The following is a 12036-nucleotide window of genomic DNA, read 5'->3' as shown; positions in this document are numbered from 1 at the left end:
TTTTGCTGTCTGGCAACTCAAGAGCTAGAGGTTTTTCAGCAAATCACTTTCATCTCAAGGAACCACCACTGCATCAGTCTACGTGTGCCCTCCAGGCTAAGGCAGAAACAAACCCAGGCGTACGGGAGAGGAGGAGTAAATAGCAGTCTCTAAGCAGAGCAGGGAAGGAGAGATGGATGTTCCTGGAGCTGCCTCTTTCTCCCCTTTGGCTGCAAAAGAAGCCAAGGGAAACTTGCTCCAATGGAGATATCTAAAGTTAGATGAGAGGAATCTATCACTGGGGTATATGCAATCAGCGCAGTAGGTGTGGTGGCATTCATTCCAAAAGGTACCTTCCCCCTTATTACCATGCCTTGCCAAACCCAAGTCAGCAGGACAGATTCTGCTATGCCCGGACCATTTGCCAAAGGCTCAGTCATCACATTTGTTTGGGGGGGTGTCATCCCCACCCATTAGCAGGGATTCTTAGAATCTCTTAGAAACTGAGCAAACATTTTACTTTAGATGGCATCCCTTAACAAACAGCTGCCAGCTATTGGCTTTTGAGATAGATATATGCTGCTTTATTGATTCTCTGAAATTTGAGGGAAGTAAGACAATACACAAAAGCTGATCATCAGGATCATTTCAGCATGAGCATAACTGGAGAGTCTGTCTCTCCTTTGGTCTTGGCTCTGTCCCCTCTGTTTGCACTCACTCGCTGTTCCACAGTTTGCGTAGCTTTGTAGTTTATGGTTGATTAATTCACGTCTTAAGAAAGATCTCCACTAAGGCTATTCATGCAATGGGAGGGTTCAGGCTGTCTTTCTCCCAGGCCCATTCCCCAGTGTCCAGTAATACCGCTCAGCTGATGCCTTTCCCTTATAACAGGCACCAAGCAGGACTCTGTCCTCTATCTGGCCGTTTATTTTCATAGACCTGGGGGTAACAGTATTTTTGAGACTTCTGTCCCTCTGCCAAATGGGTTGAAAATTGCCACTTAGTTTCGTCATTACTGGGGCTGGCTGGCAAACAGCAGATGGCATGATTGCCTTAGGATAGTAACCTAAAAACAATCCCCAAATGGAAAGACGACATTTAGGTGAATTTATGGTTTATTATTATTTGCATGAGCTGTCATTTACAAAAGACAGAAACTACGTAGTAAACAGGTATTTTTATAAAAGGAAGAAGAAAATATGTACATCAAACGTAACAAATGCAGATTGTACTGGAATATATACGGCACTCAAGTTAAAATAGAAACCTCACTAAAAACATTGACACAAAGGAGTAAAGATTCAAGTCAAGGCATGGGGAATTCATCAGACTCCTCTCAGAAAACGATGGGATGACATTTCAAATATGGTATCATGTTTACCATTGCAACAAACAGCCAGCCCAAGACATTTTTACATTTTTCATTACTTCTTGCCTGTTTTTTTTTTAGACCTCTGGTTTTCCAAAAGTCCATTCCCCAAACTAACTTCCTTCTGGAATCTCTCATCTTTATTCCCGTAATGATGTAGTGAATAGGCCACGATATTCAAAACTGCAATATCCAGCTCTTGCATAGCAGTTTTCATCATAATATAAAATATTGTCTTTATCTGATGAATGGATACTGGGTGATTAAACATACAAAATTTCCATCTTTTACAAGAAGGTAGAAATGCTTTAAAAGGCACTATAATTAAGCAGCAGCTTACTTTTACAAAACTGAACTTTATATTCTACTGAGCAGTGATTCAGTTCTTTAAGTGTACACCCCTAGTTTCAAGGAGAGGGGTGATCTCATTGAAATCACTGGATTAGTCAATGGACACAGGAAATAAGTAACCGAGGCACAAGTTTTGCTCCAACATAAAAATTCATAAGCTATTTTTCATTCATACAGATGGAAATCATTTAACTGAGTCCCTTTCCTCATACATGTTAAGTGCTTGATTCTTTAGTGTCTTTTCAATTTTTATCACACTGAGAAAAGATTTGGTTAAAACCTTAATAGTGGAAAAAATATAAAGAAAAGCAAAATAATTACAATATTTCCATTCTGTTATGAACCGTAAACTCCGTATGGCACAGCTATCTACTTTTCTAAAATATGGCTAGAAATAGTCAACATAGATTTTAGAATTTCCAGAAGTGAAAGACAAAAGAAATCAATGTTATATTTTCAAGTAAGAAGTGGAAAATAAAAAGCAAATGCTCATTTTGGCTGAAGAAGCGCCTACTGAGGTTGAGAAACTTGTGGGAAAGAACAGCCCTTTGTTCTCTTCATTCTAGCAATTATTTAATGTGGAATTTTCTTGAAGGCCGAAAAATTCTAAGTAGCTAAACTATGTCAAAAGGAGTTGAAATAATGTCTTAGAATCAGCACAATGACAGTAATATTTACTGGTAACACAAAAGTATATTACAGCACTTACATTAATGAATGCCAAGTAACTGGATATTTACTATACAGGCTGAAAAGTTCAATATAAAAAAAAGGTGTAAAAAGTGTATTCAGATTTAAACATCTCAATCAGTGTTTTATAAGAGTTACGCAGAAACAATGCCCTGTCAAGATCTACTCACAACTCATCACTTTACTACAGGTATATTAAGTATTGTACATTCTATGCCACCAAAGGAAAAAAGAAAGAAACAATGAAAAAAAAAAAAAAAAAGAAAGTAAAATCTTTCCTGTAAAATTCAAGGAAAACGGATATGTAACAGCAACACATTGCTTCAGAAATCATTCTCCTGCAGGGATTAGGTCATTAATGTTTGACTGATGCTGGCTGATGAGCGGATCTCTGACAGAAAGTATCCCTGTATCAAAGAATTTGGTGTCCAGATCTTATTAAGATGAGAAACAGGGGCAGTGCCAATGATGCAAGCATTCCAGCTGTGGGGAAAGCACCTCAGTAAGGGGGTTCGCTGTTGCTCCGAGGACTCTGAACACTAAGGGAGTATCTATTTGACACCACACAGCTTTCTTGGTAGAGCTGACTCATCTGGATGGGGACGCTCTCCTGCCCACCTCGCAAGCCAGGGCATCGAGAGCAATGCCTCCACCCGGCATGGCGTGGGGCTGGGGAGATATGCTCCACTGCGGGTTGCAGGCTGCAGCCCGGCACGTTGCATTGGCACTGCATTCCAGATCAAAGGTGTGGCTTTTAAGCAAATTTCTTGGTCGTGCCCATACACTGTGCTTTGGCTCACAGCACAAAACACTCTGAATATACCAGCTGGGCTCCTTCTGGATGGTTCTACACCTGGGTCAGGGCAACCCCCACTATCAATAGAGTCTGGCCAGAAAATGGACTGAGAGCAGCCCTGAGGAGAAGGACTTGGGGGTGTTGGTTGACAAGCTCAGCAAGACCCAGCAATGTGCCCTTTCAGCCCAGAAAGCCAACCACATCCTGGGCTGCATCAAAAGCAGCGTGGCCAGCAGGCCCAGGGAGGCGATTCTCCCCCTCTGCTCTGCTCTGGTGAGACCCCACCTGGGGTACCGAGTCCAGCTCCGGGCCCCCAGCGCAAGGAGGACACGGACCTGTTGGAGCGAGTCCAGAGGAGGCTGTGAAGATGATCAGGGGGCTGGAGCACCTCTCCTGTGAGGACAGGCTGAGGGAGTTGGGGTTGTTCAGCCTGGGGAAGGGAAGGTGCCAGGGACACCTTACAGCGACCTTTCAGTATTTAAAGGGGGCTTATAAGAAAGATGGGGACAGACTTTTTAGTAGGGCCTGTAGCAACAGGACAAGGGGTAACGGTTTTAAACTGAAAGAGGGTAGAGTCAGATGAGTTAGTAGGAAGGAATTCTGTACTGCGAGGGTGGTGAGGCACTGGCACAGGCTGCCCAGAGAAGCTGTGGATGCCCCATCCCTGGAAGTTGAAGACCAGGCTGGATGGGGCTTTGAGCAACCTGGTCTATCTAGTGGGAGGTGTCCCTGCCCATGGCAGGGGGGTTGGAACTAGATGTTCTTTAAGGTCCCTTCCAACCCAAACCATGCTATGGTTCTATGAAACTGGACCAGAAGGCAAACTCCAGAAGCACATCTCATGTATCCAAACCACTAATGACAGTGGTTAGTCTGTCATTAACCACTAGGCCAGACTAGAGCAGTCAAAAATTAAGCCTCCTGAAACAAGGTAGTTCTTTGGCAGGACCCGTTTTGTTCTTCAGACCTACTCTTCTCACACTGCACCAGCAGGTGCTGTAGAGATGGCCTGTAACTTGGATACTGCAAGTTGTACTGCTGAAGAGCCCACGACATCTGCAAGATTTTCGCCGTAAGTCAGAAACTCCCTCCCATTACTGTGCTGTTCAACATCTGGAGTCAATTTTACATCATTAAAAACTCTGAGAACGTTGCAGAGTCAGGCCATTTCACCCTGCATTAAGGGGATGCTCTCAGTCCTCCTTTTATCGGGGTGGAGGGGAACACTGCACTGACGATGTCCTGCCCCAATTTACCCTATCTTTAAATTTAAAATGGTGAGGGACAAGGAGGAATAATAGAGAAATGCTGTTTGGTTAGAGATGTGGAAAGAGCAGCGGAGGGCAAGCGCTGCTGCAGCTGAGGAGGAGCCTGGATCAGGGCCCTGAAGGCCTCTGCTGTGGTGGTTTGTGCTTCTGCTCCACCTCCTTCCTCCACGCTGGCTTGGGCCCAGGCCCACGGCTGGGCACGCTCCTGCGGCCGCGCCAGCGTTCCCTTCTGCGCCCCTGCCTTAGCGAGGGGCTGCTTTTCCAGGCAGACCAGTTCTCAGCGGGGGCATTCCGTGACCACGCAGGCGCAGCCAAGGGAATGGTAATGGAGAAGGTAATGGCTGAATGGCCAGGCACAGGGCAGGGGTCTGCTTACGGTGGCCTGTGCAGTCTCGCTGCCAAATGGCCATTTCTCCTTTTCATTTGCACGGTACTGCTGCAGAAAAGGCTGTGGGATTTAAGATCACGTGCTCCCTTTGGAAGGCTCCCCAAAAGGGTGAAACTGCTTGGTCTGTGGCACTGCTGGTGGTGTGCTGCATCAGGGTACAAGCAAGTCTTTGCAGGAGAGTAGAAGGGAAGATTTACTGAAGCAATACTTTGAAACACTACTGTAAAAAACCAAACCAATGGAATTATCATAAAATGGAATTTCGCCCCCCAGCAAACCCCTGCCAGAGACAATGGACTGACAGCGTGCAATGGAAAGCAAGAATGCAAGTTCCACTCCACAAGTTTCACAACCAGTCCTCTCATACCTACCATTAATATGTCTAACCTCCTAAACTTTTGCGACAGCAGTTCAAAGTCATGTTTTGCAGAAAAAAAAAAAGTTCAGCAGGTTTTTCTTTTAAAAAAATTCTGCAATATTTGACTAATTTTGGAGTCTGTGTAAAAAGAACAGATTTATTTAATAACTTCAAAAAGCAAACAAAATTGTAAGAAAGCTGCAAATCTAAAGTGGTCTTGCTGCCTAACATTTTAAACAATAGAAGCTTTACAGTCAACTCCAAAAAATATCAACAAACATCTACAATCTTAATTCATGTTTTGCTGTGATGTTTTCATCAGATCAAAATGTTTGACAAAGAAGGGGTACTAGAAGGGAGTAGGTATAGATAATAAAAGTTAGTAGAAAAATGATCAGAAAATTTTCTGAAAATGCAGAAAAAGTAGCCATTTTGTCTGGGACAAAAACAGGGGAAGGGGGGGCGGGAACCCCAAACCAAAAAAGTATAAGAGAAGGGGAGACCCTCATCCAGCGAAGCATTGGCACGCAGGCTCAGCGTGAAGCAAAGCCTAAAGATAGGCTGGAACACAAGCGCATTGCTGGATTTAGAGGGAGGAAAACACTTACAAGAGACAACAATACTTTAGTAGGTACCTACCAAGAGCTTGCTGTTTTCAAGAAAACGTGTTTCCTCTAATTGTTGCTTCAGAGTTTTCTAGCTAAGCCTGAGATTTTGGGCTGTAGAATGCTGCTGAAAAGGACACAGTGACTCTTGCCAGACTAATTGCTTTACAACAGACCACCTAAGATTGGAAGAGACTGTTTGCAATCAACTGGTCCCTAACATAGCCCTTTTGAATTCTGCAAATGTAAATGGAGTTTTTGGAGAGACCGTTTTGTCTGGGAGAGGTCACTGGCACCTGGTCCCTCAGCGTGGCCTGTGTGGATATGTTTATCTCCACTAAAAACTGCTTTGCCTATGGAAAGCACCATTTTACTACTGAACTTGGGGAGAAAAAAACATGACAGGAATGTCCTTAGGACATTTTGGGTGAGGAACTTGAACAAACTTATTCAAAAGCCCATTAAAAATACTCCTAGAAGAAAACAAGAGCAAACAAATCGACCCCAAAAATCATCAGTAAGAAGAAAAGGATAATAACGTTATCAAACTATATATATAATTGTTTTCATTAAAAAAGAAGGAAAAAAGCACACCTACCGCCTGCAGTTCTGGTCAGGTTCTCCCTCCTCCCCCCACAAAAGTAGTAAAAATGAAAAATACAAATAAAATAAATTAACCCTTTCATCACCCTGGTTCCTAACTGAAACAATTTCTTCCCCTATTACTGTAGTTACTGCATACATCTGTTAGAAGTCTTGAGAAAAAAAACAACCACAAACCACCCTGCAATTCTTCAGGTGAAACTTAAAGTAGAATTTTTTTCCCCGGCTCTTTGTAATCCTGGAATTATTTGACCAGTAGACTTTCCCTGCACTAGTATGAGGATATGGGTGCCAGGTACCGGCATCTTTATGGGATGGTCAGGATTATTCCAACAGCATTGACAAAGGGCATTTGAGTGAAGGTTATTGCCTTCCTGGGACTTGCTCTGGTTTAAAAGACATCACTTCGAACTTCACGTCAGCGCTTTCTCTCTGAACTCCAGTGTTAATTGCTTATCATTTGGTTCTGTCTAATGATTTGGATAATATAATTCATCAACTCTAATAATAATGGCCCTGACTCACAGGCGTACTTAAATATGCAAATAGCATCATTAGGCCAATGGGAACCACACACTCAAGGTTGAATACATGGTTTAGTACCTGGGCAAATGAGTTCCCCAGTGCACTCAAGGAAGTAGAAAAGTTATGAGTCATGGTCACAAGATACATACTTAATCATTAATTTTAGGGGTTTTTTTAAATAAATTGCAAGAGCCACAGTGGAAAGACACTGTAGCTTACATGTGAACAGAACTGCACCCTTTAGCAATGAGAGCAGAGTAAGGAGTGCATTCAGGCAGCTGGGAAACATCCCCTGCACCCCTCAGCGCTTTGCTAAATCTTTATTTCCCTTCAGTGAATGCATTAAAACATGTAACAGTGGAATTTAACCCTCATGATCCTTATTTTCCCTCTGGAAGTACATCTGTTGAGAGGTACCCACAAAAGGGCCTTATTGGGCCAGTAGAATAACATTTCTGCAGGGCTCCAGACAAAATACATCCAGCGTGCGCGGTGGAGACCAAAGCAGAAATACAGGAAGCAAAGGAATTACTCAGTGAAACCAGATTTTTTCCCACACTCCACATTTTCCTCCTCTGACAAGATATTTCACGCCTTCAAAACCCAGCAGGATTTTCCCTTTTCAGCAAAAAGGCGCCATCAATTCTTTACAATTTAAACAGGAGAAGAAAGTTTGTGATGAAAAGGTTAAGGATGGAATCATAATTATATAGGTGGAAGTTTGTCATCTGGTAACCAGAAACGGTAGCAAAAAGTTTTATCACGTCCTCTCTGAGCAGCGCTCTGAACTGAACGTGGTGGGTTTCACCAATTTTTCTAAAGAAATTGTTCAAGAAGGATTTCTTTCTTGGATCAAAGGATCCCCCCACAGAAACATTGTCTAGTCTTGCACTCATTTATACAGCAGCTGCTGGAAAATGAGCCTAATTCTTCATCTGAAGAGTCTGACCACAATAATAGAATGAAGTGAAAATGACCAAAGAAAAAGAATATAAATGGTGTCATTTTCAAACCCTGCCACTGGCCTCTTGGGGAAGACAGAAAGCAAAGCAGAAAGCTCTGGCACACTGAGCCCCTGCAGCCCCAGCAGGCAGCATCTGGGCAGATTCCTGGTGTGCAGTTGAAGAACTCTTCCCAAGCTCCAGGGACAGAACTTGCAAAGCATCTCCAAGCAAATCTTCAGGAAGGTCCTCCTTCTCCTTTCATTCTGCTGTCATTTCCCAAGCTTCTCCACCCTCAGGTTTGTCTCACTTTTTGGCTATCAGCCAAGGAGTTTGACCCTTGAAGGGGCAGACAAACAGTTTCACTTGACGATGGCCAGGCATTAACAGATACCAATGGCAACAGCAACCGAGTTACAGGTTTTAGTAGGGATGGACTCTGAAACTAAACTGTCAGGTTCAGGGTGCAAACTCAGCTTCTACCATTTGGTTTTTTCTTGAAATGCAAGGTGCAACGCTCTTTGGGAAGAGCGGCTTATCAGTGAAGTTTCATGGATTCGCAGGTCTCTGGTTTAGCCCCAGTGGCTGACGAGGTTGTGTCAGTATCAGGGGCTGCAGTAACGGCAATCTGAAATGGTTACCTAAGCTACCTGAGTTAATAAACCAAACAGGCTGTGGTCTGCAGCAACCACAGGGAGCATTAGTCACCATTTCCAACCTTCAATGACAGGTGAATGGGTATCGTACACATGCTTTTTCCCTAGAGCTACGTCAGCTGTCTCATCTTCTGTACAACTGCTGCAGATAATCTGGGGTCCTGTCCCTCTCCCTGCGTGTATGCTGTGCGAGGTGCTGTGCTTTTGTGGCAGTCAGCCGCTACAGCTGCTCAAGACTTGATGCCCAGAGGCAAAACTTACAGAGAAGCACTGTGGGATTGCCAAAACACCCAGGCACCCTTTGTCAGTGTTGACTGTCACAGGCTGAGCTCACAAAAGTATTTAGGTGTGCCACTCCTTAGGTGCCTGCTTCCTAGGGCAACCTGTGTGACTTAGCTACCTCAGCACCCTTGAGAATCAGGTCTAAGAGCAGAGTTTTCTTCACAGCTGAGGTCTAACTATCCCTTTTGCCAAGATGCAAAAGGAGCTGCTGGTTTACAAGTAAAAGCAAAAATGAAACAAATTTTCAAGTCAGTAGACTCTCCTCTGATATACCATTCCCAGAAAGGTTTTAAAATGCTTTTTGCTGAATTAAGTTCAGTGTTTTAAGGGTATGCCAAAGGAAGCACCATCAGAAGGTGATGAATTCTGCTGCCCACAAAAAGCACCTGTAGAGCCCAGCAGCTAACCTGAAGCTAAACCAATGCTATAAACAGTGTTCTGAGACAACAAAGAAGAAAAAGGTAATAGGGGTGAAAGCATGTGTTAATGCTCCGTGTGTGAGCATCTGTGTTTTGCTGGCAGAAAGCAGCCGAGTCCTAAGGAAGCTGTGGCACCATGTCTTTTGTGGTTTTGCACTGGAGTAAGTCAGGTGCATCACCACTGTAACAGTAGAATTACACTGAGTAGCCGGAAGTAAAGAAAACCAAGCCTCTTCTGCTCATACTAGCCCTCCTGTCCTGCCTCTTTACTGACACCAGTGAGGTACTTTCAAGAGTTCTGGCAATTGCATTTCAAGGCCCCCCTATGCCTCCGGCAAAAGCTTTCTCTCTCACAAATACATCGGTTGAAAACCAGCCCAAGAAATAAGCCAGATGCAGTATCATCTCAAGCTACCCTTTAGTAGCTGTGTCACAACAAGGCAACAGAGGATGCTTCAATCATTTTTAGATCACACAAACCCAAGCAAAGACAATCCCATGCGGTGCAATCACAAATAACAGTTACAAAACAAACCCACACAGACACCAAAGTGAACAGGGAGCATTGGCAGGTTTTTCTGAGGATCTGTAAGTTTCTAAGGATTAAACACAGCCAGCATTTTTGAAAGGGACCAAAGCACTGAAATTACCTACCTTGTGAGCCGAGCACTACAAGACCAGAGCAGAAATTCACTGCTGCTACTACTACTACTATAACCTCCCCAAACCAATGTGCCATCAGCATACCTGGTTGGGTCTTTAGTAACTATCTTGTGTTTAGCAGGTGTGCAATTAAAACACCAGAGTTGTGTGGCACTCGTTTAAATAAGTGGTGCTGTTCCAATTAGCTAAGCTTCACAGCTGCAAAGCCTTGTAACTGAGCTGGGTCTTATGTTAATGAGATAGATTACTGAGAAAACAAACAAGGATCCCTCACTGCTCTGTAGTTCGTTTTCTTTCTGTGTCATTTAGGCTCTAGTACCCCAAGCATCTCATGAAAACATCATGCATGGAAAAGTTTAATCCAAAGGACAATGCTGGCGTGAGAAGAAATAGTTGTAAATGCCATGAATTGGTTTAGGTTGAAAGTTTGCAAGGAGTTTACTAACTGCAAGAGCAATCTGAGTCAGCACCAGCCCGTGGGATGGGGGGACAAGGGACACGGGGGGGGTAGAACCCTCGCTGTTTTTTGGATGAAGTCCAACAAATTTCTGAAAGGGTGAGGTGGCAAATGGATTGCAACAGTCGGGATGGGCTTGGTTCCTTGGGCAGTCCCTGGCAGGCCTTTTCCTATGCGTGCAAGAGAAGCGCATCTCCTACTCTGTCGTTTTGCTCTGACAGTGCTAAAACACCGTATGGAACTGGTTGGAACCCCTCCTAATTAATAGTTTGTAAACAGATGAATAGTTGAGTATAGGGGTTGAACAGCTGCGTATAGGAGGTGGTTGTAGTGGTGACCACTTCAGCTGGCACAGCTGTAGCCAGGAGAAGCTGCTGCGAACACAGCCCATGATCCATACGTAGGGCACCGCGGGAGGGGGTGCTGGGCCCCGTCGGCAGCGGCTCTGTTATGCCAAGAGCAGGGCTTCAGCAGGCCAGTCTAATGAACTGCCGCTTCTGTTTCTCCTTCGGCATCTTTAAATACTGATAACTTCTCTCCACCCACTTCAAAACTTCTGGGTTGCAAACTGCCTTCCCCCCTTGCGTGAAGGACCAAGGAAAGTGGATGTGTTTTAGGGGAAAGATTTAGGCTTCCAGTCCTTTGCTTATTTTCAAAGGCAGGTATATTGTGATCTTCACTTTAGTCCTAGGGTATAATTTTTCTTGATGGGTAGTTTAGACTTGAGACCTTAATAAAGGTAGGTCAAGAAGGATAATTAAGATGTACATATGCAAATTAAGATGACACAGCAAATTTGAATGCGACCTTAACATTTTAAAAAGCCATGTGGATTGATTTCTTTAATACACATTCATTAAGATATCATCAAGGTATTCTGCTGTATGCAGTTTTAAATGAGGCTTTAATTAAGCAACCTGCAGGCCTACAATTTAGACACGTTAGAATTTCTTGCTGACCAGGACTCGTTGCCATGAAGGTTGTTCTAGGTAAGTAACTGCTCATGGGAGGTGCGAGAGACTAAGAGCTTCTCCTTGTACAAGCTAACTCCACAGCTCCTGGAGGAGGTGGTACCGTTCCTGCATGGCCCAGGAGCTGGCGGGAGGCCATGCTTGGCTGGCTGAATATGATCAAGAAACAGACCTTGTCTGATAACTATTAATCACGGAATCTCTACGCTCCCAGCATACAGTGGCTACTGCGAGGTTTTTCAGCAACACCTTAATTTAATCACAACAAAATTCTTAATGTTTCGCTTTAATAAAAAATACATAATAATTTGAAGTATTTTTGAACGATTCCAGCTTGAAAAATGAAAATTACCTTTAAATCTATACAGGGTAGTTCCTTTGGGCACTTTTAATACAATAATTTATTAAGTTCCTATATTCATCATGTGTGCACAAATCTCATGTAAATATTACAGCTGTACTCCATGACAAAACAAGCATAATGCAGACAAAGAATTATACAGAGAACTGACAAACAGGGAAGAAGGAAGATCTAGTATTTTCTGTACAAAAAATATGCAGCTTTTTGATAATTTGTAAAAATGCATAACTTTTGGCATTTCAGAGAAGAACACTGTATAAAAATAAATATTCTATGTACAGTAACACACACAGGCCAGTCCAGGGTTAGAATCATCACTGCAAAAGAAAACATAAACGAGTGTTAGTGACAATT

The 12036-nt window shown here is 43.4% G+C and overlaps 1 protein-coding gene across 12 annotated transcripts in view; it reads right to left on the bottom strand.

Annotated features, from left to right (window-relative positions):
- Positions 1-10382: 10382 nt before the first annotated feature.
- The window catches only part of COL13A1 (collagen type XIII alpha 1 chain), a 92788-nt gene continuing 91134 nt past the window's right edge, over positions 10383-12036 (bottom strand). For 6 of the 12 annotated variants that reach the window (XM_037400250.1, XM_037400249.1, XM_037400252.1 and 3 more), the window contains one exon: positions 10387-11999. In XM_037400250.1, the coding sequence (XP_037256147.1) occupies positions 11997-11999 (3 nt within the window). In that variant the 3' untranslated portion in view covers positions 10387-11996. Of the gene's footprint in view, positions 12000-12036 lie in introns of all 12 variants that reach the window. The other 6 variants (XM_037400254.1, XM_037400258.1, XM_037400256.1 and 3 more) reach the window with 3 other exon arrangements.

This window comes from Falco rusticolus, chromosome 9, assembly GCF_015220075.1.
Source record: "Falco rusticolus isolate bFalRus1 chromosome 9, bFalRus1.pri, whole genome shotgun sequence".
NCBI classification, from domain to species: Eukaryota; Metazoa; Chordata; class Aves; order Falconiformes; family Falconidae; genus Falco; species Falco rusticolus.
Note: the sequence above shows the minus strand (reverse complement) of the source record. Positions and strands in the feature narration are given on the sequence as shown.